This window comes from Hemiscyllium ocellatum, chromosome 8 (assembly GCF_020745735.1).
Source record: "Hemiscyllium ocellatum isolate sHemOce1 chromosome 8, sHemOce1.pat.X.cur, whole genome shotgun sequence".
Taxonomy (NCBI): domain Eukaryota; kingdom Metazoa; phylum Chordata; class Chondrichthyes; order Orectolobiformes; family Hemiscylliidae; genus Hemiscyllium; species Hemiscyllium ocellatum.
This window is the reverse complement of record NC_083408.1, coordinates 44318011-44341679: the sequence shown is the minus strand read 5'-3', so window position 1 is coordinate 44341679 and position 23669 is coordinate 44318011. Positions and strand designations below refer to the sequence as shown.

Genomic DNA, 23669 nt, shown 5'->3' with positions numbered 1-23669 from the left:
GACCTAATGACTAGAAAGGTCACTTTAAAGTGTATCTGTGTTTGGCTGAAGGAATGTGCATGTTTACATAAAATACTGAAACTCAGCAGTAAAGAAATGTTTGAACTGTCACAGTAACTCTGGAAAAGCTGAAGTTTTGTTAAAAACAGACACAGTGAACTAAAATGAGAAAAGCTAATGCCTGTCCTTGAGCATCTCTAAAACCTGAAATTTTACAGGAAGAAGTACTGGTTAACAAGTTATCGAGTTTTCAAAACATGCACCAAAATATATAACAGTGCTTACTTATCTCCAACAATTCCCAGGTTGATTGTTGGGTAACCATGTTCCTGAATTGTTGCTAGAAGGGTCGAACGATTGCTGTCCCGAATCTTTCCTGGTGTTAGCTCGTCTTCAGGATTCAGGAGCTGTTGGAGCAAACCATAGAGATCACAATATCAATCCAGTACTTGATTCACTGTTATGATTTGATAAACTACAAAGAGCAAAAAATTCCACAACTTGATGAACTGATTGCCAATATTTGACGAAGGAATTTTACTTTTTTCTCCACATACCCTCCGCCTGCCCATTGTGGCTCTGGAGAAATTAGTAAAATTGCATTACAAGTTTGATTTTCAGACTGTGCATCTACAGTGATACAGAAATAAAACTGGGTCATTCAAGGTACATTGATACTGTCCACGGTACTGCCTTCAGGTACTGAACTTCACTAAAGGACAAACTTACTGTTTCAACAGATGTTGATATGGACTCCTTACATTGCAGAATTATGTAATTGAAGTCTCTTCAAATTAAATGTTTATTTGGTAACACTCTAAACTGCTGAATGATACGTTATTCCTCCAGTGGTCCCCAGTGTCTCAGATATCAGTCTCCAGCCAATTCAATTTACTCCATGTGATATCAAGAAATAGTTGCAAGCATTAGATACAGTAAACGCTATGGCCCTGACAACATTTCAGTAATTGGACTGAAGACTTGTGCTCCAGAACTTGCCGCTCTCTTAGCCAGGCTCTTCAAGTACAGTTACAACACCAATACATGCCTGATAATGTGGAAAATTGCCCAGGTGTGCCTTGTAACCAAAATAGAGAACAAATCCAACCTGGCCAACTACTGTCTCATCAGTCTGCTCTCAGTCATCAGTGAAATGATGGAAGGTGTAATCAACAGTGCTATCAAGCAGCACCTGCTCAGCGATGCCCAGTTTGAGTTCTGGCCAGGGCCACTCAGCTTCTGACCTCTTTACAGCCTTGGTTCAAACATGGACAAAACAGCTGAATTCTAGAGATTAGATGAGAGTGATATTAAGGCCATATTTGTCTGAATGTGGCATCAAAAAACCAGCAAAACTGGAATCAATGGGCATTAGGAGGAATTGGAGCAAACGTTTCACTAGTTGGAGTCATATCTGGCACATAGGAAGATGATTGGATGTCAACTGATCTCAGCTCCAGGACCTCTCTGTATAAGTTCCTCAAGGTAGTGCCCTAAACCTAATTATCTTTGGCTACTTCATCAATGACCTTCACTTCACAATAAGGGCAGAATGAGATGTTCGCCAATGATTGCACAATGTTCAACACTATTCGTAACTCCTCAGATACGGAAGCTGTTCAGATTTGAATGCAACAAGATCTGGATAATATCCAAACGTGGGCTGACAAATGGCAAGTAACATTTGTATCACACTATGAGAGACAATCTAACACTTATCCCTTGACATTCAAGGGTATTATTGTCACTTAATTCCCTCATAATCAGCTTCCTAGGTTACTATTGACTATAAACTCAACTAAACTTACCACATAAACACAGTCACTACAAAAGCAGGTCAGAGGCTATGAATAGTGCAGTGAGTAATTCACCTCCTGACTCCCCAAAGCCTGTCTATCCATCTGTAAAGCACAGGTCAATACTTCCCAGTTGCCTGGATGGGTGCAGCTCCAACAACACTCAAGACATTTAATATCTAGAAAAAAGCAGACCACTTTACTGGCACCACATACTGCAAAATTCATGGGAAGATCCTTGGATAGCTTGGAAGATAGCTCTTTCCAAACCCACAACTACTTTCAACTAGAAAGAAAAGGGCAGCAGATATATGGGAACACCAACACGTTCAAGTTCCCCCCAAGCCACACACATTCCTAACTTGAAATATATCACCATTCCTTCACTGTCGCTGGGTCAAAATCATGGAATTCCCTCTTTCAGGGCATTGAGGGTCAATCACACCATGTGGACAGCAGTGATTCAAAAAGGCAGCTTATCATCACCTTCTCAAGGGCAGCTAAACATGAATAATAAAAACTGGCCAGTTAGCACCATCCATGTCCCATGAATGAATTAAAAAATACGATTGGAAATACTGATGGAGCTTAGGGATGTAGGGACAGATTTTCATTGAGTCAAAGAAACGCTGTGGAGGGGTCGAAGTGGCTATTTTGAGACTTTCAACCCCTTTCCTGGGCTTTCCTATTTTCACCAGTCCCACTGAAGGGTGCAGCAGGTTCCAGCTGAGTCCCAGACAAGTCCTCGTCCTCTGCAATGTTCATGGAGTCAGTCAGCTTTTAAAGGATTCTTGGTTTACGACCCCTGAGAGGTGTCATAAGCCATTATCTGGATAAGGGAACCGTTCAAAAGCTGAGTTCAAAAATCCTCATCCAAGGCATAAAATCAAGCTATTTCCTCCCTCCACCCACCTCCCATGACCATTTATATTTTTCATGCCAAGTTAAAGGTAAGTTCCATACCTGAGTGCCATAGAACTGCTCTCTTATTAGTGTGAGATGACTGGTTGTGATTTAATTTGAGGGTCACTGTGCCTCAGGTGAGGGTGAGGTCAGGAAGGAGGAGAAAGTGAGGTCTGCAGATGCTGGAGATCAGAGCTGAAAATATGTTGCTGGAAAAGCGCAGCAGGTCAGGCAGCATCCAAGGAACAGGAGATTTGACGTTTCGGGCATAAGCCCTTCTTCAGGAATCATTCCTGAAGAAGGGCTTATGCCCGAAATGTCGAATCTCCTGTTCCTTGGATGCTGCCTGACCTGCTGCGCTTTTCCAGCAACACATTTTCAGCTGAGGTCAGGAAGACATGACCTTCACGATAACTTCAGCTGGCTCAGGAAATGAGTTCACATTGTTGTTGTCACTCTGTATCACAAACCAGCCAACTGAACTAAATGACTTCCATACAGAGTAATGCTCCTTTATTTAGTCCATCTTCATGCTCCTTCGTTCACTCCTTGTACTCTTCATATCAATATATGATACATTCAAGCCCATAAAACCTCTATATACTCTGTATAGAATCAATGAAACTTTAACAACAATAGGAAGTGGTTTAAAAAAGCTTTCAAAATTATTCATTCATAACTTCACACTTCCTTAAAAAACTCCTTTCACCAATAAAAGTGTTGATCAGACAGAGCTTTAAAGTATCAATACCAGAAGCACCAAGGTCTTGACACCTTCTTGTCTTGTGTAAATAAACATTGCGCAATTCACAGCATTAATCAGAGAGCTGCAGCTGTCAATCAAGAAATGTTTTTACCAGGCTCAGCTGTTTCAATTGTGGATTGGATATCAGCCAAAGCTCATTGTGCAGTCATAGGAAAAGATAGATTTGCCTCAAAAGAACATCCTTAACCTTGCAGTTACCCCTGGACAACACAGACATCTATGCTAGGCTTCTGCTCATTGACTACAGCTCCGCCTTCAAAACCATTATCCCCTCCAGTCTGATCTCAAAATTCTGACTTTGGTCTTGGTTCTGCCCTCTGCAACTGAATGCTCAGCTTTCTGATCCACAGATTGCAATCAGTGAAGATAGGTAACTGCACTTCCTCCACAATAACACTCAGCGTCCTCAACCTCCTATTGTACTCTCTTCTCACCGATGATTGTGTTGCCAAATTCTGAAGGAATGCCATCTACAAGTTCGCTGAAGACCACTGTACTAAGATGGATATCTAACAACAATGAATCAAAATACAGAAGGGAGATAGAGGGTTTGGTGACATAGTGTAATAAGGGCAATCTCTCTCCCAACGTCAGCAGAACTAAAGAACTGATCATCGACTACAGAGAGAAAGAAGAACACACCTTCATCTATATAATTGAAAACTGAGGTTGAAAGGGTGGAGAGCGTGAACTTCCTTGGAGTGATGGTTACCAACAAAACCTATCCTGGGTTTCCCACATAGATGTGATGGTCAAGAATACACAACAGCGCCTTCTTTCCTCAGGTGGCTCAGGAAATTTGTCATATCTGTAAGGGCCCACACCAACTTCTACAGATACGCCACTGAGAGCATACTGTCTGGGTGAATAACGGCCTGGTATGACAACTGCTCTAAGAAACTATAGAAGGTGATGTGCATAGCCCAGACCATCACAGAAGCCAACCTTCCATCTGTGGACTCTATTTGCATGGTTCACTACCGCGGAAAGGCTGCCAACATCATCAAAGACCCATTGCACCCTGGTAATCATCTCCTGCAACTTCTTCCATCAGACAGAAGATACAGAAGCCTGAACACATGCACCAGCAGTTTCAGGGACAGCTTCTTCCCAGCCATTATTAGACTGATGAATGGATACTCTGGCCTCAAATCATTTTCTGATCTTGGTAATGTTGATCTCCCCAATCGTATGCCCTGTGCAACGTAACCTGTATGCCTTTGTCTAAGTTTTTCTACAACCTCTGATCTGTCCATTCTTGCTTACTATAATCTGCCCATACTGCTCCAAAACAAAGCTTTTCACTGTAGTTTGGTACAAGTGACAATACATCAAAGAAATGCTACTGGACCTGCGTTTATCCAGCACTTTCTGCATTTATTTTGGATCTCCAGCATCTGCAGTATTTTGCTTTTATATCATTATGCAGGCTGAGATTTTAACTGATCACTTTAGTTAGAAAAGATTCTTGTGTTCTGTAGTTCGAAATACACATACTTACAATTAGTCTACCCTTTCCGCCCCATACTCAGAAATACACTTACTTCATTTCCTGTAGACATCACAGCAACCACAGGAAACTTGTGAACTTCAACTTCAGTAACTCCAACTGTTGCTAGAAGGCCAATTTCAGACGGACCCATATGGGTACCTTTTGCTAGGACACATTCTCCTCTTTTGATATCATGGCCTATTGGTCTAAGCAAAAGAAGCAGAAAAAAAATTGAATGTCAGTAGTGATCCTGAATAAAAAGACTGTCACTAATCTGAATTATTGCTGGGTTACAGAAGCACATCAAAGTATTCAACTAATCGTCACCAGTTAATAAAAAGCTCTGAATTTTACTCAGCTGAAGATTGTTTTTCTGTCATTCAGTAATATTAAAATTATAAAAAGTCTGTAAAAATTAAGTAGATGGGCAAGTTAAAATATACAATGGCTAAACGTTGAAACTGAAACAGGAACCATAAAATATATTCATGTTGAAGAAATATCTGTTGGTGACAGTTAAGAGGAAAACAGCTGATTATGTTTATTAACCATCAATAGAAAGTACCCAGTCAAAGTGGAACATTTTGACAAAAATAAATGTTTGGTACTGAGATCCACCTCAAGACCCTTTGATCATAAACCAATATAGACAATTTCAAACTTTGTTTAACTCATTTGTAAGGACATGTTGCCTTCAAAATGCAAAACTCTAGATACACAATCCCCACCACGTATAGTGCGTATGGACATATGAATGGCAATTTAACTCTGTATATACTGACAGTGTAATAGAATATCCCTATTTTTGATAAGATGTTATTGAAAATATAAGGGATTTTGATGTGTTTTGTAATTAAGCAGAATGCATCACGATGTGCATATGTAACTTTGATTCAAAAACTGCCAATTGCTTACAAAATTTGAGACAATTACATGTAAAACAGCACAATTAAACCTAGTAAAATTAATCCCAGATTGGAATTAAAGTTGAAACATTCTCGATTTTCTGATTATGCCCACCCCATATGATCTTGACTGTTTTTCATATACAGTGGTGACACCAGAATCTGAACGCCCTATTGTTCGAACAACTTGGAATCCAAACAATTATTTTGAGAAAATTTTGCCCTAAAATCCAAACACATTTTCAGAATCCGAACACCATGTACCATTCAGGTCGCACATTGTTTGTTCAGTTCATCCCGGGAAGTAGTCGTGAAAGATTCTCTTGCGTGTCCATCACTAGTTTACCTCATGTTTTCACCTTGATTTGTGCAATTTTTTAAGATTATCACCTTTGGGCATTCACCATGGCACTCAAGAAGAGCAATGAAGCAAATAATTGCATTCACCATTAGCACTCCTCATAAAGGTAAATGAAGTTATTTTCATGTTTGTACATTTATTTCTTGCTTTTATTATTATTATTTGATATTTAAGTCATTTACTCATCTTATTTTACCGTAACCATGTGTATTTGCCGTTAAAAGTGTCTTGAAAATTTTTTTTTGGGTCCAGAAACGGATTAATTCACTTTCTATTATGTATTATGGGGAAAATAGTTTCGGAATCCGAACTTTTCGAATCCAAACAGCCTCCTGGAATGAATTAAAATCAGATTCCGAGGCACCACTACTATACAACAAGGATGTGACTCAAATACATGACAGTAATAATGCAGAGCACATGATTAAATTCATACTTGTTTCTTTCATTTGTAAAATCATCTGCTTTCCTTTCAACAACAGACTGTGACAGTTGTTGTCCATAAAATGCTCTGGCTAATCTCAAAATTTCTGAACTGCTACCGCCACATTTATGAATACTTTCAGAGTTAACCTTCAATAAAGAGGTGATTCAAATACATTAGTCAGGAGTGCCTGGAAGAAATACCCACTTTTATCTAAGTGAGTTTGCCCTCCTCAATTTGTCACTTTATCCAGGAGATGACACACCCTGTGAAATGTTTCAAAACCTTTTAAAATTACATGAAAAGGCATTGAAAACTAATAAAGATGTTCATGGATCAAAGATCACAGGTGGCAGTGGCATGATACAGAGAAGGCAGTGGTGTAGTTGTAAGGTCAGTGGATCAGTAATCTAGAGGCCGAAGCGAAACCTCTAGTTCCAATCCCACCATGGCGGATGGTGAAATGTGAAATCAATAAAATATGGAATTCAAAGCTAGTCTGATTTAGATTTAGATTACTTACAGTGTGGAAACAGGCCCTTCGGCCCAACAAGTTCACACCGACCCTCTGAAGAGCAACCCACCCAGATCCAATCCCCTACATTTACCCCTTCACCTAACACTATGAGCAATTTAGCATGGCCAATTCACCTGCACATTTTTGGACTGTGGGAGGAAACCGGAGCACCCAGAGGAAACCCACGCTGACACGGGGAGAATGTGCAAACTCCACACAGACAGGTGCCTGAGTAATGTCCATATAGCCATTACTAGTTATTGTAAAAGCTTATTCATAAACATCCTTTAGGCCTACATTCCAGACCTCCAGCAATATGGATAACTCCAAAATGCCCTCTGAAATGACTCATTAGCTCTCATGGCATCACATCATGGCATCCTCCTGGATACTATTTATCACCCCTGACTGGGGTACTGCAAAGTCCATCACCAACAGTGGCTTGGTAGCACCGGTAGTGACAAGGGTGGTTGAGTTGTAAAGGACGCAACTATTAGCCAGGATTTGCAGCACGGGACGGGGGGGGGGTGGTGAGGTAACCAAGAAGGAGGGAAAATCTACCTGACCTCACCAATTTATCTGATAAACATGTAAGACAGTGTTGATAGAAGTGACAATTGCACAGTACTTGTGAAGAAGTCATCGCTTTGTCATTCTGAAGATATCTTCTATCATGTTAAGACTCGCAGGCCCCAATCAGTAAGGATAGGCAACAACACCGTTCCACAATAATCCTCCACAATGGTACCCCACAAGGCTGAACGCTCAGCTCCTTACTATGCTCCTTATAGATTCATGACTGTGTGGCCAAATTCAGCTCTAATTCCATTTATAGATTTGCTGATGACACCAGTAGTTGGATCTCAAACAATGACAAGACAGGTACAGGAAGGAGATAAAAACCGAAAGAACGTGGTTGCTGTAAATCAGAAACAAAAACAGAAATTGCACGAAAACCTGAGCAGGTCTGGCAGCATCTGTGGGCAGAAAGGTACTAGCTTAGTGGCAGGATGTAAAGGCTACAATCTCTCCTTCAATGTCAAAATGAAGGAGCTGATCAACAACTTCAGGAAACGGAGTGGAGGACACCCACCTGTTTTTATCAATGATGCTGAGGAGGAGGTGGTCGAGAGCCTCAAGTTACTAGGCGTAAATATCACCAATAAACTGTCCATCCATGTCAACGCTACAGTCAAGAAAGCACTCAGAAAGATAAGAAAATCTGGCGTATCCACAAAGGCTCTAACCAATTTTTATAGATGGTCCACAGAAAGCATCCCATTTGAATGCATCACAGCTTAATATGGTGCCAGCTCTGCCCATGACCACAAGAAATCACAGAGAGTTGCCCAGTCCATCACGAAAAGCAGCTTTATACATTTGCCACTGCCTTAGGAAAGCAGTTAATACAATCAAAGAACCCTCCCACCCTCGTTCAGAAATGACATTTGCTGATGCTCAGTTTGGGTATTGCCAGGGTTGCTCAGCTCTTGACCTCATTACAACCTTTATCCAAAGATGGACAAACAAAGTTGACTTCCAGAGGTGAGGTGAGAGTGACTGCCCTTGCCATCATGGCAGAATTGTATGGCATCAAGGAACACTAGCAAAAACTGGAGTCAATGGGAATCAGAGGGAAAACTCTCTGCTGGTTAAAGTTATATCTAGCACAAAGGAAGATGGTTGTGTTTGTTGGAGGTCAGTCATTTCAGCTTGGGGACATCTCTGCATGAATTCCACAGAGCAATGTCCTAGACCTAACCATCTTCAACTGCTTCTTTAATGGATGAACGTTCGTTGGTGATTCCATAATGTTCTGCACGGTTATGACTCATCAGATATTGAAGTAGTCATTGATAATATACAGAAAAACCTGAGCATCAAGGCTTGGTTGATTAGTAACAAGTGACCTTTGCGTCACACACGTCCCAGACAATGACCAAATCCAACAAGAAAAAATCTAACCATCACCCTTTGTTGTTTAATGATTGCTAAACTCATACTATGGAGGTCTTGTGAGTTACCAAAGACCAGAAACTGAACAAGTCTAGCCATGTACATACTGTCACTACAAGGGCAGCTCAGAGGCTAGGAATTCTGTAGATGTACAGGCTAAATTTATATCTGGTGGAATTTAGAAAAGTAAGAGATGACTTGATTGAAATATCAAAACTCCTGAGGAGTCTTGACAGGGTGGATGTGGAGAGGATGTTTCCTCTTATGGGACAATCATAACCCTGATTGTGTTCAACTTTTCTAAATGTCCTGCCATTCTTCTTTAATAATAGACTCGAGCCAGATGCACCTTACAATGCTAACAGCAGAAAATTTATTCTGGGTGGATGATAATTGTAAGTAAAATTCTAGGCAAAGTATTTATGCCATCTACTTTGTTTATTAGATGCTGCTCAAGATAATTGGGAAGTATTCCAGAGTGTAAAAAACATTACTTCATTATAAAAGACATTTTTTCAAATCGTCTCATCATAATTACTTCCACCATTGTAGATCTTTATTGTTCTCCTGATTTGCTTCCAGCTGAATGATCACCAATTTCATGCAGGGACGCAAAGGAGAATTTTCACACAACAGCTAAAATCCTTAATTTAAAAATCACAATAATATTTTTTTATTGATAAATTTACGCAAACAGGAATAATGATGCTGTTTATATTGATGTCGCAAGCTTGTAATGTTGGCTAATAATGATTTATGATAGCAACTGGATTTTAACATACAAAACCAATTTCAAAACTAACTTCATTTTATTTAACGCGAGCACTCAATTCAAGGAAGTAAGTTTGAGGACAGTATACATAACATTAATCTGAATAAGAGCAGAGAAGTTATCCCTAGTGCCCTGGCAAATATTTACTTGTTCATCAATATCAAAACAAAGAGATTAGCTGGTGTTTATTCCATTGCAATTTGAGCACAATTGAGATGTTGCATCTCCTGCATCATAAAGATTCAAAAACTGCATCATTGTCTGTGAGACGGTTTGAGACATCCAGTAGTTCTGAACAGCAATATTTAAATGCAATTTTTCTTTCTAAAATCCTTATGGCTGCTTCATGATCTATATTTAGTGACTCATCAACTGGTATAGCAATTCATCTTAAAACTTTATTCGAAAAATCAGCATGCCTGATCTATTCTAAATGTGACACTAATGGATCTGACTGATCTATTCAGTACTCAATGCCAACTTGCACCAAAAGCTCGAAGAATAAGAGATACAGTCTGCCAAATTCAGGATATTGAGCACATTAAATAAATTCAAGATGACTGAAAAAAATGTAACTTTCCACAAGTGCACCTTGGTATAATATTCAACAGTTTTATGGAAAATCTGTTTTCCCTTCCTTCAAAATTTTAATCTCTAGAATGATTAAGAGAATTTAGATAATTAGCACCAAGGGGCAATTTTAACTTAGCAATGCACTGGCAGTTGGGGAGTCCATTAACGCGTTGGGAAGCCAGAAAGCCACAGCACTGCATTTATCAGTAGCTTTATCAGCCAGGCATTGTCATGGAATTTGACTTCTGGGTATCATAACAAATTAGAACGAACAGCTGTGATAGCAACTGCATGTCTCCATGTCAGCAGTAGTATTTAAAGGGTTCTTGTCAAGATCAATGTTGCAGTAATATCCAGATAGATGAACAGAGAAAGAAAATTGCACTGGTAGAGTCCAAACCTGCAAGGTCGCACTTTAATTTGTTGGTACCTTTCTCAAGAACTGATGCTGCTGCTCTATAAGGACCAGAGGGAGAATCCCTTCTCTGGTGATGGTAGGAAGAAGCTAGGCTTGGAGAACACGAAAGCAGTAAGACCATAAGAAATAAGAACAGGGATTGGCCATTTGGCACCTTGAGCCAGCTCAGCTATTCACGAGGATCATGGTCGATTTGACATTTCTCATGTCCACTTCCCTGGCCTTTTCGGGAGCTGCATGTTACAGAGGAAGTTAGCAGCAGCAGCAGCAGCAATGTCGTGGCCAATGAGTTCAGGAACATTAGTAAAATATCTCATTCATATTTTAAATATTCATTCACAGCATGTGGGCTAGGCCAGCATTTATAACCATACTTAATTATTGAGAGTGTAGTTTAATAGTCAACCACGTCACTGTAGGTCTGAAGTCACATACAGGCCAGACCTGGTGAGGATGACAATAAGGACATTACTGAGCCAGATGGGTTTTTCTTGACATTCAACTCTTAATTCCAGTTTTTTTGCAAATGAATTCAAATTTCACCATTTACTAATGGCAGGAATCAAACCCGGATTCCCAGAGCATTATCTGGCAGTCATGATTAATAGTTTAGCAAAAATACCATTAGGTTGTCGCCTCCCCTTATGATGTTTGACTCAAACCACTCACTCTGCCTTCCCAAGCCAATTCTAGTATATCACGCCTTATACCAAGCAACCACACATGTACACAGACATCTCTCCACATGTAGCATTTTACCATTATTATTGATAATTCACTTCTTGCATGCACAAGGATATCATTAGATCTGTTAAGGCACCTAAATCACACCTTCAGCATTTCAATAACTTGCTAAATGATAGCTCTCATGGTCAAATGGATTTCATTTCCTTGTTTATGGTCATCATTTCATGCTCTTGACTCCAATGTGCCAGCCATTAACTCTGCTTTAGAGATAGAAATAGGAGCAGGAATGGGCCACTTCAGCCTGCACCACAATTGAGTAAAATTATGCTGATGTGCTGAATCTACATTCCCATCTAACTCCAACAATGTTTCGTACCGTTTGTTTATGAAGAACTTATCTACTGTTGATATCCAGGAGCTGGACTGGTTGAAAAAAAAAGCATCACAGGATCTCTGTGTGAATTTTCCACAAGCATGCATTATGTTTTCAAAGTGTACAATGATGGAGTGGAAGGCTTTGTGATTAATGAAGACTACAGGATAATTTGGGGTTGCTTTGATTGTCCCATGGTGTGCAGTTGATGACTCCTTGAACCTGTGGGAGGCAAGTCGAAGATGTAAAACATGCTCATTCTGACTGGTACCCATATAATACCTGGCGCTGAAAAACATGACATTGGTCATCGATGGGATGTAGCTGGAGCATCAGTTTGCAAGTTTCTGCAAATATGTCCTGCAGAAAACTGGAAGGTATGACAGGTGAAGATATTAAGGTTGGTGCTGACTTTGGTTGCCTTGGCAAAAGGTTGGAAATGTCAGCCTCCTAATTCAGAGAATTATGGAATTCTTAGAGTGTGGAAGCAGGCCATTTGGCCCATCGAATCCATGCCGAATCTCTGAAGCGCAGACCTCCCCCCCCCATACCCCACAGTCTATCCCTGTAACGCTGCATTTCCCTTGGCTAATACGTATAACCTACACATCCCTGAACACAATAGGCAATTTAACATGGCCAACCTACCTAACATCTTTAGAGTGTGGGGGGAAACTGGAACACCCGGAGGAAACCCATGCACACACGGGAAGAATGTGAAACTCCACACAGGCAGTTGCCAAGATTGGAGTCAAATTTGGGTCTCTAGTGCTGTGAGACAGCAGTGCTAATCACTAAATCACCGTGCCACCTCAAAAGTGATGTCATATTGTTGGGTGTTGAGATACTGACACACAGATAAGCTGTGGCAGCTAATCCTTTGCCTATAATCCCAGGGTTGGGGGTATTAGGTTCTAAAACATCCATTTATGGAATGTGGGCTTCACTGACTGGGTCAGCATTTATTGCCCATCCCTAGGTGCCCTACAGCTGTGCTTTTGCCTTCTTGATCTGATGCAGTCTATTTGATGTAGGTAGATGAACAATGTTATTCGGGACGGAGTTCCAGGATTTTGATTCAGAGAGAATGAAGGAAAGGCATGCTCATCATCTCTCTCTTGTGGAGCAGTACATTTGAATATGCTGTTCTTGCTGAAGTTCATCTTCGTTTTGACTTGAGGTCCAAGGTAAAGCTGGATAAGTGGTGCCCATGCTGGGTCAATGTTTGACAGATGAAAACTGTAGATTCAGACTCTTTAAGCTCTGAGCAGGAGAACTGACCTCAAATGGATAACAATGAACTCTGAAATGGCAGAATAGACAATGAAGTAGGTGTGAGGTTTGAACACCTAAAGGATGTTTTACGTCATTTGTTCAGCCCTTTCAATATCCAGACACTTTGTCTTGCACGTTTCAGGAAGCCAGAGAAACCTAGTGTTAAACCCTAGATAAAACAACTATTAACTACTCCTTAACCTACTTAACTTGGCAACATGCCTCTCCCAAGAAGATTTTGTAAACAGGCAAATATACTATATTTACAAGGAATTGGAGGGTTACAGCTGGCTTCCTGATATGCTGTCTATGTTAGCTCCTTTAATCAACTACCCACGCAGAGAAAGAAATAGGCATCTTGTTTGGTTAAAATGACCCCACTTCCCCCATCCTCAACTTCTCTTTAAACTCTAAAGCTGCAAGCAGAAACATTGATTCATGTGAGGAAATAATGCAATCCAGATTCATATGAAGTTTGCTGTGGGAAGCTACATTCATGGCCTCTGCATTACAATTAGGTCAAGTCACAAATCCAGCAGATGACTGACATCCTATTTAGATATCATAACAAGGTGCCAACGCCATCTTTGTTCTATAAACTATTAATATAATAAACAGGCTTAATTTTCAAAAGGTCAGTTACTGAGTAGAGAATAATCATGTCCAATATGCTTAACCTCACCTGCCAAGAACATCAATCAAGATATCTGCACGATAAATTCATTTAGTATATCTGCTAGAAATTACAGCAAAAAACACCTTTTGTGCATCTTGTGTTGGTGCATCACAAACATTAATTTTGTGAATTGAGAAAAACTATAATGCTTCTTTTGAGGTCATTTGATCATCAAACATCATTTATTATGCAGCTAATTCTTGGCTATCCTATTAAATGCAATGCAATACTGACATGAGACTATTGCGTGAATACAACAGCGTGCTACGCAAGTGTCTGATAAAAGTCCAAATCCCAAAATACTTTTGCTGATAATTCCCCTTGCCCCCACCCCTCACATTAGTTTGTTGAATTTAATTTTAGATTTGTATATACTAGATTTAGGGGACTGAATAGGATATGCCTAACAGCTATATGCACTGATATTGCAAGAAATTTACAGCTTAAGTTATGCACTGATATGAAGAGGAACAGCAGCATATAAGGCCTAAAAGTTACTCTGCTAGACAGAAGACATATTTGTGCGACGTGGGACAGACCTCTTAATGTCTTACTAATCATTGCATTAATATTCTTGGATACATCTTCCACACTCACACTGATAATCACCTACCGTATGCTCCTCTGGATGCGTTCAGCACAGGTCTCATTCCGGCCACTTCTTAAAAAATACATTTGTAAGATATGGGTGTCACTGACTTATTGCCAACCAAAATGACCCAGAGGGCAAGTTAAGAGTCAATCATACTGCTATGGGTCTGGAGTCACATGTTGGGCAGAGCAAATAGGGACGACAGATTCCTTCCCTAAAGGATTCATGAACTAGATAGGTTTTTCTGACAATCAGCAATGGTTTCATGATCATCACAAAACTCTTAATTCCAGATTTTTATTGAATTCAAATTCCAGCATCTGCCATGGCGAGATTTGAACACAGGACATTACTTGGATTTCTGATGATGATACCACTAGGCCACTACCTCCCCATTTGATGTCTTGAACTTCTAAAACCTTCCAGTAATAATGCAAAACAGAAACATTGACCCATCCATAAATTCGCCGAATATCCACGCTACACACTTGCCTTGTGCTTCTGACCTAATGCTTTCTTACAGTTCCCTTGAATAATATTTATCCCTCAATCAACACCACCATAGTCACTCCACTGTTGTGGGAATTCGCTGTACCTTAACTAGTTGTTATGTTTTCAACATTACAAACGCTTACATTTCAGTTAAGGGTACTTTGAGTGTAAAACACTTTGAGACATTATGGAGTCATGCAATTCCCTGTATAAATACAAATGTTCCTTTTCAGTATTAGTGTATGAAGTGCAAACTCTAAGTCCAGCCTTGTGCTTCTCTGACTCCAAACCAAGTAGCTAGAATGCAAGAATACTAAATTCCAACAGCAAAACAGGTGAATCTCCAGAATAATGCTTTCCAAACATGTTTCTTCATCTGCATGTTCTTATCATTTGGATCCCTTGGATCTTCATCCCACAGGAAACACATTTGACTTTCCAGTTAACAATGTTTCTTGTTGTATTCTAGCTAACTTGTGAGGTGTCTCTCAACACCCCTACCCCAATCTGCAATCCTTAGTGGGTGGGTATCTTTAACTTAGGTTGCAAAGACTAGAGCAAGTGATCAGAAGATATAGCAGGACCAGATCTAATAATATCTGGCTCCAGTTCTTCTAGCTCATGAAGAGGAAAGGAAAAGGAAGAGCAGTTTGAATGGATTGCAAAGTAACGTCACTTCCTGCAGGACTTGTTTGAGTTTCATGAAATTGCTTGTAGGCAGTTGGCATGAGCCAAGTCGGATGAGATTGAAAATAAGCAAAATGTCTTTCTAATCCTGAACTGGCACCTGACCTATTTCCACTTCTTTGGCATTCCTGTCTACCGAAGGTTGTCTCCTTGAAGAATAATGACATTATTAAGAAACAACTCATGATGGGTGCTGTGCAATTCTTGGTATTGAAACAGCGATAAATGTGTTGCTGGAAAAGCGCAGCAGGTCAGGCAGCATCCAAGGAACAGGAAATTCGACGTTTCCGGCATAAGCCCTTCTTCAGGAAGGGTTATGCCCGAAACGTCGAAATTCCTGTTCCTTGGATGCTGCCTGACCTGCTGTGCTTTTCCAGCAACACATTTTCAGCTCTGATCTCCAGCATCTGCAGACCTCACTTTCTCCTCAAAGATTGAAACAGCTATATACTCAGCCAGAGTAATTGAGAATTAAAATTACTGAAGTTGTAAAACATGGATTCTTTATAATCTCTTTTTTTTATCAGACTTTCTCTGCTGGTTCTTGTGTGCATGGTAACCACAATGAACAAAACACAAATATTAGCTAACTAACCTGTTCAGAGATGTTATTACACACCTCTTGATTGCAGGTCTCTTGGCTCAGGGTAGGGACAGAATCACCACATCACAAGTTACATTGTAAGGAACAAAATGCAGTTATTTTATTGTCAACTTGTTCAGAGATGTTACTATGTATCTCTTGAGTGGTGGAACTTGAATCCAAGTCTCCTAATCCAGAGATTGGGGACACTAACAATATGTCATAAGAATCCTTGTAAGGAATAAAATATTATTTCCATTTTTTAAAAAATCAATCTGTTCAGATATATTATGACACACTGAAAATATCATGTGATCCCATACGTTGGGGTTCAGAGGAAGGGACACTACTACTGCACCATAAGAGTTCTAATAAGGAACAAAATACTCAATACAATTTTCAATATACTAAGGTGTGATAATACCTTAGGCAAGACCTAGAATCTAATTGTGAATTTTATAACCTCAGTCTGACCAAGACTTTGCCACTTCTCCTTAGACTTGCTGTGCATGTTCCAGATGTCTATTAATGAAATGTTTGAGATGATTCAACTCATTAATAAATGAAAGCCATTCTTGTTTGACACAGCATGAAAACAGTTTTATTTAGTGTACGGTATTCTTGAAATGTTCAACTGAATCTGCAAAACCTTGTCATGATCTTGGTTGAATTTCTTTCTGCAACTGATGGGGACATTCCCACTCTGTACTGCCATCCATTGCCTGTATTGTCTTATTCCAAACAATATTCCATCACTTTGCCAGCAACATAATGCAGCAGTGAACTGCTCTCAAGTAGCCATGACAGATATCATGCTGCAAGCAAACTGTTGTTGTATTCTAAAAACATGTGCAAAGTTAATTCCTCTTTAAGGGGCTATGAGTCTTTAAGTAATGTAGTTGAAGATGACATTTTATTCAACCACAAATTAATGTTTCTGCTTTACCTGTACTTCCAGAAGGTATCTGATAAAGTTCCACATGAGAGTCTGTTAACTAAAGTAGAAACCCGCGGAATCAATGACAAATTACTGATGTGGCTGGGAAATTGATTGAGTGACAGGTGACAGAAAGTAAATTGGTACTCAAATTGGTAGGATGTAACCAGTGATGTCCCTCAAGGATGTGTGCTAGGTCCTCAAATATTGACATTGTTTATTCATGATTTGGATAATGGCATAGAAAATCATATATGCAAATTTACTGATGACACAAAGTTAGGTGGCATAGTAGACAATGTAGATGATAGCATAAAATTATAAAGGGGTAATGATAGACTGTGAATGGGCATAACAGTACAGATGGAGTTCATTGTCAGCAAGTTTAACAATATTCAATTTGGACAGAAAAAGGCTGGATCAGGGTACCTTCTAGATAGCATCAAGTTAAATATAGTGTATGTCCAAAGAAATTCAGTTATTCACAAACAGGTGCAGCCAAAGATCAAGAAGTCTAATGGAATGCTAGTGTTCATGTCTAGAGGACTGGAGTACAAGAATACCAAATCGTGTTTAGACCCTATTTGGTTTACTACAGCGGATCTGGGCACCACATCTTAGGAAAGATATATTGGCCTTGAAGGGAGTACAATAGAGGATTACAAGAATGATACCTGAACTTCAGGGATCACGTTATGAGGAGAAATTCTACAAATTATACCCTATTTCCTGAGAATTTCTAAGGTTAAGTGGCAATCTAACTGAAGTCTTCAAGATATTAACAGGAAAAGACAGAGAAAACAAAGATAAAATATTTTCACTGGCTGCGGATTCTAGAACCAGGGTGCATATTTTGATAAATAGGGCCAGAATGTTCAGGAGAGATATTAGGAAGCACTTCTACACACAAAAGATTTTAGATGTTTGGAACTCTTCTAAAATGGCAATGGATGCTGGATCAGTTATTAATTTTAAATCTGAGATAGATACATTTTTGTTAAGCAAAGATATTAAGAGACAGGTACAAATGCAGGTAAATAGAGTTAGGTTACAGATCAACCATGATCTCATGGATCAGGCTTGAGGGGCTGAATGGCCTACTTCTGTTCCTATGTTCTAGTTAGGTTTTATGGCCTTGTTATGTTGGTGCCATTACATGTTTAGGGATCCTGATAATATAGCAGCAATCTCACTAGACCAGTAATCCAGAGGTCCAGGCTAATGCCCGAGAGCCGTAGCAGCTGGTGGAATTTAAATTCACTTACAAAAAATTTGGATTGTAAGCTATTCTTAGTAACTTTGACCATGAGACTAACTGGTCTGCTAACATTATTCAGGGAAGGAACTCTGCTTCCTTACCTGGCTTGACTTATATGTGAATCCACACTCTCAGTAATAAGGTTGACTCCTAACAACTTCTGGAATGATCTAGCAAGCAATTCAGTTCAAGCGTGATCAGGAATGAGCAACAAATTCTGTCCTTACCAATGAAGCCTAAATCCAGTGGAAGAATATATAGACAGAAGTTAAGTGGACTGTCAGTTTATGTCCACTCTGCAGTTTATTCCTGTGTAGTGAGCAATTTATGAAGAAACCAAACTCTGTTACGACTTAGCTATAGAACGTCCCACTCGTTTAGAGTCAGCGCTTCACAATTGTGCTCTGCCTTTACTAAATGTGGGAACTTTCATCGAACACAGACACTGACCTGATGTCCTGGCCTGGACGGGCTTGTGTCAGAATCCTTACTTCCAGCTCTTCTGTGCCCTGCATAAAATAAACTGTAATGTGAGCCACAAGTATCACCATATCTTGTTATTCGTAAAGCATTATTGATGAGCTCTCAATGACATTCTGGAATGCGGCATGTGGAGCTCTCAGTGAGCTGTAATTTTTAGCCATACATTATGGCTTTTGATTTCTCTGTAATGATCAGATACTTTGCATTGTAGACATTGACAGCAACGTCCAGAGAATAAATGAGATAATACAGTGAAATTGATCTCTATGCTATAAATTAACATGCGGCATTCTTTTTGCTGTCATATAGTGTTACATTAAAATAAAACAAATGGACACAAAAAAATTGAAACATATATTTTATGGAATTTACTGAACGGAACAAACTACAACACACCGAAAAAAAATATATTTGTGGGCGTGTGTGTATGTTTCCTAATAAGAAAAAGGAATCATAAGCTTGACTGGCTACTAAAATGTAAGCACTGTTCGTGGTGCCTAATAAAGAAGTTTAACAGCTATCTATGAACTTACCATGATTAGAAGTACATCATGCTGCATACATAAAGAATATCAATATGAAATGAACATGGCAATATTGAAAATCTATCCTAATCCTCAACTGAAAAGTTTTTGTTAATCAAAGCATCCTTGAATCCTTTACCAAAATTTTTCTACCAGTCCCACATACTTGAACAGAAATGAAATCTTCAAAATTTACTTACGTCATCTGACTCCCTAATCAGCTCTGTATCTTCAACCTGCACAACTGCATCTGCACCACAAGGTATCGGAGCCCCTGTTGTTACCCGCATTACCTGACCAGGCATCACTGTCTGAGTTGGCTGCAAAAACATGCAGGAATAAAAGAAAATCATCTTTGAGATTATTAGTCAAACTTCGAAAGCTTAGAGTGAGTAAATAATAATGAGCAAATATAAGATGCACAAAAAAAAGGGCAGATTTCATGGTCAGCAGTGAATTTCTTGCCACTGATTGCAAAGAAAACAGCCTACAAAGATTTAACAATCTCTGTGTCCTGGTATTTCCTCTTCCCAGGGCCTGTTTGGTTGGGCATGAAAGGGATCAGATGGAGAAGCAACCAATCACACTGAAGTATTCGCATTGACTGTAAGCCACAAAGTAAAACCACAGACTGCTTTTACTTCTGACTTTATCTTTTAGAGACAGTGAAATAAATCATTGGGACATACACATGGGATTAATGCAGAAACTGAAACATAACAAACAAAACTGAAAAAAAATTAAAATGCACAGAGGTTTTGTTCATCACAATGGAGAAGTGTGATGTTAAACAAGTATACAGTGGGCAGTTTTATGGAGGCAACAGGACTTAGAGCTGACAGCTAGAGAGAGAGCTATGTTGCCTTCTGTGAGCAGGTCCACTAGTATTAGATGCCAGAGAGTTCGGACTTTTGTGGGATCAAGACCTAGCCCACCTTAGGATTGTTTTGCAGAATCTGGCTCTGCTTTTGCTCAGCAGCAGAGATCATGGCTGTTGCTCAGATGACACACACTGGAGATCAATAATCATGAAGCGACACAGGCCAGAGGTAAGGGATGGTGGAAGGGCTTTCAGAGGATAGAGGTTATGAGGGTGGAAAGTGTATGGTTCTGAGTTTTGCAGTAAGGACAGATGCCCTTCTGAGCATCAAAACTCACCTGCTCGCCAGCCTGTGATTCACCAATAATGAATCGATCACCAGGGCCATCAGCAGCTGTAAAGAGTTAAAATACAGGACAGACATAATAAAAGCTGTTCAGATTGGATACGTAACTTTAACACTTGGAAAAACAAGTATTATATTAAGCTGTTTACCTCGCACAGCATAGCCATCCTTCACTGATGCTGGGAAAGGTGGCAAGTTGTCTTTTGCAAACACATCCTGTGCTAAGACTCGCCCCATGCCATCTAAAACACAAACAAATCAAACACCATTATGATGATACTATGGCTTTAATAAGTATATTTTGTCCTGGCTTTTTTTTAAATGAAGGGAATTGAGACAGAGGTGGTGAGTAGTCTGTTCCCAACCAATGAAGTTAACAGCTGTGAGGCCTTGCGGTTCTTTTTTTAAAGTTGCAACAGAAGCAGCATGAAGAGGTGGGGTCAAATTCCCACAGAACCAGAATTTGAATTTGACTTTCAGAACTTGCTGGGTTCTTGAAACTGGATGTGGAAACTGTTATTCTTCTTTCTGTTGCAGTTTGTTGGGTTCTCTCCATGCTGTTAGAATTGCATGTGAGGCAACCTATTTTACTGAATTTTCTTTTGTCAAGGGTGTGTTTATGGGATGTTACTGTATTAGAACAGATTTTGTTTAATAGCTAAATAATCCAGTATTCTGCTAAGTTTTACAGGAGAGATAAATTATTCCAACGCTTCTTTCTTTTGTTTGTATTTTAACTATAGTGCAAGAATAAAATGTGTTTTGCTTCAAGCCTGGTAGTTTAACTAATCAAATTGCACCCGGAACACAACACCTTTAAAAATTTTGCCTTTAAAAGAAAGAAATCATTGAGGTCTAGGCTATCCTCTAAATATATTTTGAGATGTTTGGTCTGGTCCATAACATTATCAATGAAGTTAAATATTACATACCACCAGGTTATAGTCCAACAGATTTACTTAGAAGTACAAGCTTTCGGAGTGCTGTTCCTTCATTGGTAACTAATGGGGCAGGATCATAGGACATAGCTACCTGAACATTCAAATAAACCTACTTTACAAATTACAAATATAACCATGTTGCGTGATTTTGTAACTTTGCCCATCCCAGTCCACACCGGCACCTCCACATCATGGCTACCATCAATGAAGTCACAGACAGTGCATCCAGTCAGAAATTCCAAAATTTGAACACTATTTCGTTATCCAATCCTTGTTTGCTGAAGTGGTACCGTAGCTATTACAAATGGTCTAGTTACCAGGAAATGAAGGAATGCTTCCTACTGGCAATGGTTGCCAATGATTATTGTGGAAAAATGCTCTTAGAGCCAGCCAGATTTAGACTCAGCCATGATGCCTCTTGACGCTCGAGACTGGTTTTTTTCACTGCTAACCTCCCCAAAATCAAGCAAGAAAAATGATGTTGAAGCTTCCAACCTGAACATAAATTTTCCCCCCTCCAATAGGGCTGCAGCTATCCAACCCTTATCCAAATATTTCATGTCTGAAACTGTTCCCTGCTCCACAACACCTCCTCTGAACCCCAATGCACATGTCACCTGAAGAGAAAGGCATTAGTACAACAGAGCTAGTGGTAGAAAGGCTCAAAAAGGGGCATTGAAGGAGTCTCTTTTCCCTCCACTTGGTGATCTGTTGAAAGCCTTCGTCTCCAATATGTTGTTAGGAATCCTATGACAAATGTTTCATGACATCTGATCCAGAAATCCGGGTCTGAAGTATGGCAGTAGGTACAAATTCTGCCTAAGTCTGAGGAACATCTATACAAGTTGTCCATACAATCATTGTGAAGGAGATCATGCATCTAACCAAACAGTGCATGTTAGACTATTCCTATCTAAGTGCCTTTGCGCTCATAGTTATAACATAGTTGGAAGTGACAAATTCCTGTTGTTGAAATGGGCTAAAATAAGAAAGAAAATTCAGTTTCTTCACAGCCCTTATTTTAATTTTCAAGAAAAGGAGTCTCCAGTCTGAACTTTAAAGTTCAAACATAACAGTAGAAAGTCTAAAAACAGGTCTCTGTGCCTGAGGATAAATGACATCAATCTGAAGTCTTCTGTCAATGTGCTTAAAGTGAATATAAATGATTATTGATGTTTTTCATCAGACTCCGATTCACAGGATGATGAGTCCAAATTTAAACAATACAAAAAAGCATTCAAATGACTTACTAATCATATCAATGATACCAACAAACATTACATTATTTAAGGGGAGTGAGTTAAGTGCACTGCATCATGTGTTGATAAATTGTCTCTCGCTTTTTAAAAGAGGATATTAGCCAACCTACAGTAAAGCTAAGCGCTTACACCCTCAAAAACTGTAATATCTACTATAAACCAATTTTGCCAGTAAGGGAACTGAATACACAGCTAACCAGAGTTGAGCCAGTTGTCTTGAAGTCTTCAGAATGCTTTTTGATCTTCTTATGCTGCATTTAGCTTATGTAAAACACGACTTTATTTATATTCCAGAAAGCAAAAAGCTGTCCAGAGAAAACTAATGCCTCACCTGTTACTAATGCAGATATAGAGAGAATAAAACAATAAACTTTAATAGCCTGTACAGGGTTGAGATGGAAACTACTGTTAAATTCACTGCTGCTTCTTCAGCAGCTGCAGCAGAAAATTAGGTTTCTAATTAAAGAAGGTTTTCCTTCAAGTTTCACCATTAATCTGTTCCTCCTTGCAAAATAACTCCTAAGGGATACAGTATACACTGGCTTCAGGCAAAAAGCCAAATGAATTATGGCAGATTGTTAGAATGAAATGTTAACTGGATAGAAATCTAATAAAAACCCAAGTAAAAAAATGATTTGATGTTGTTCAATTTATAGTCCACTTGAAATCGCTACAGTTATGGATGATTTCATTCCATTGCATGGTGCAAATAAACATTTTTCTAAGTAAAAGGTTTCTAAAGAACCATGGACACTTCAATTCTGTTGTGCATATGACTTATGCATGCATCCAAGCGGGAAGAAAACACCACAAGGTTAGATATTGAAGGCAGCTACTAGGTTCCACAAATTCA

The 23669-nt window shown here is 39.4% G+C and overlaps 1 protein-coding gene across 5 annotated transcripts in view; it reads right to left on the bottom strand.

Annotated features, from left to right (window-relative positions):
* The window catches only part of gphnb (gephyrin b), a 536356-nt gene that overhangs the window by 73500 nt on the left and 439187 nt on the right, over positions 1–23669 (bottom strand). For 3 of the 5 annotated variants that reach the window (XM_060828874.1, XM_060828875.1, XM_060828877.1), the window contains 6 exons: positions 20766–20858; positions 20609–20664; positions 19651–19803; positions 18894–18952; positions 5010–5163; positions 286–407 (listed from right to left, as the gene is read on the bottom strand). In XM_060828874.1, coding sequence (XP_060684857.1) covers positions 286–407; positions 5010–5163; positions 18894–18952; positions 19651–19803; positions 20609–20664; positions 20766–20858 — 637 coding nt within the window. The remainder of the gene's footprint in view (positions 1–285; positions 408–5009; positions 5164–18893; positions 18953–19650; positions 19804–20608; positions 20665–20765; positions 20859–23669) is intronic. The other 2 variants (XM_060828876.1, XM_060828878.1) reach the window with 1 other exon arrangement.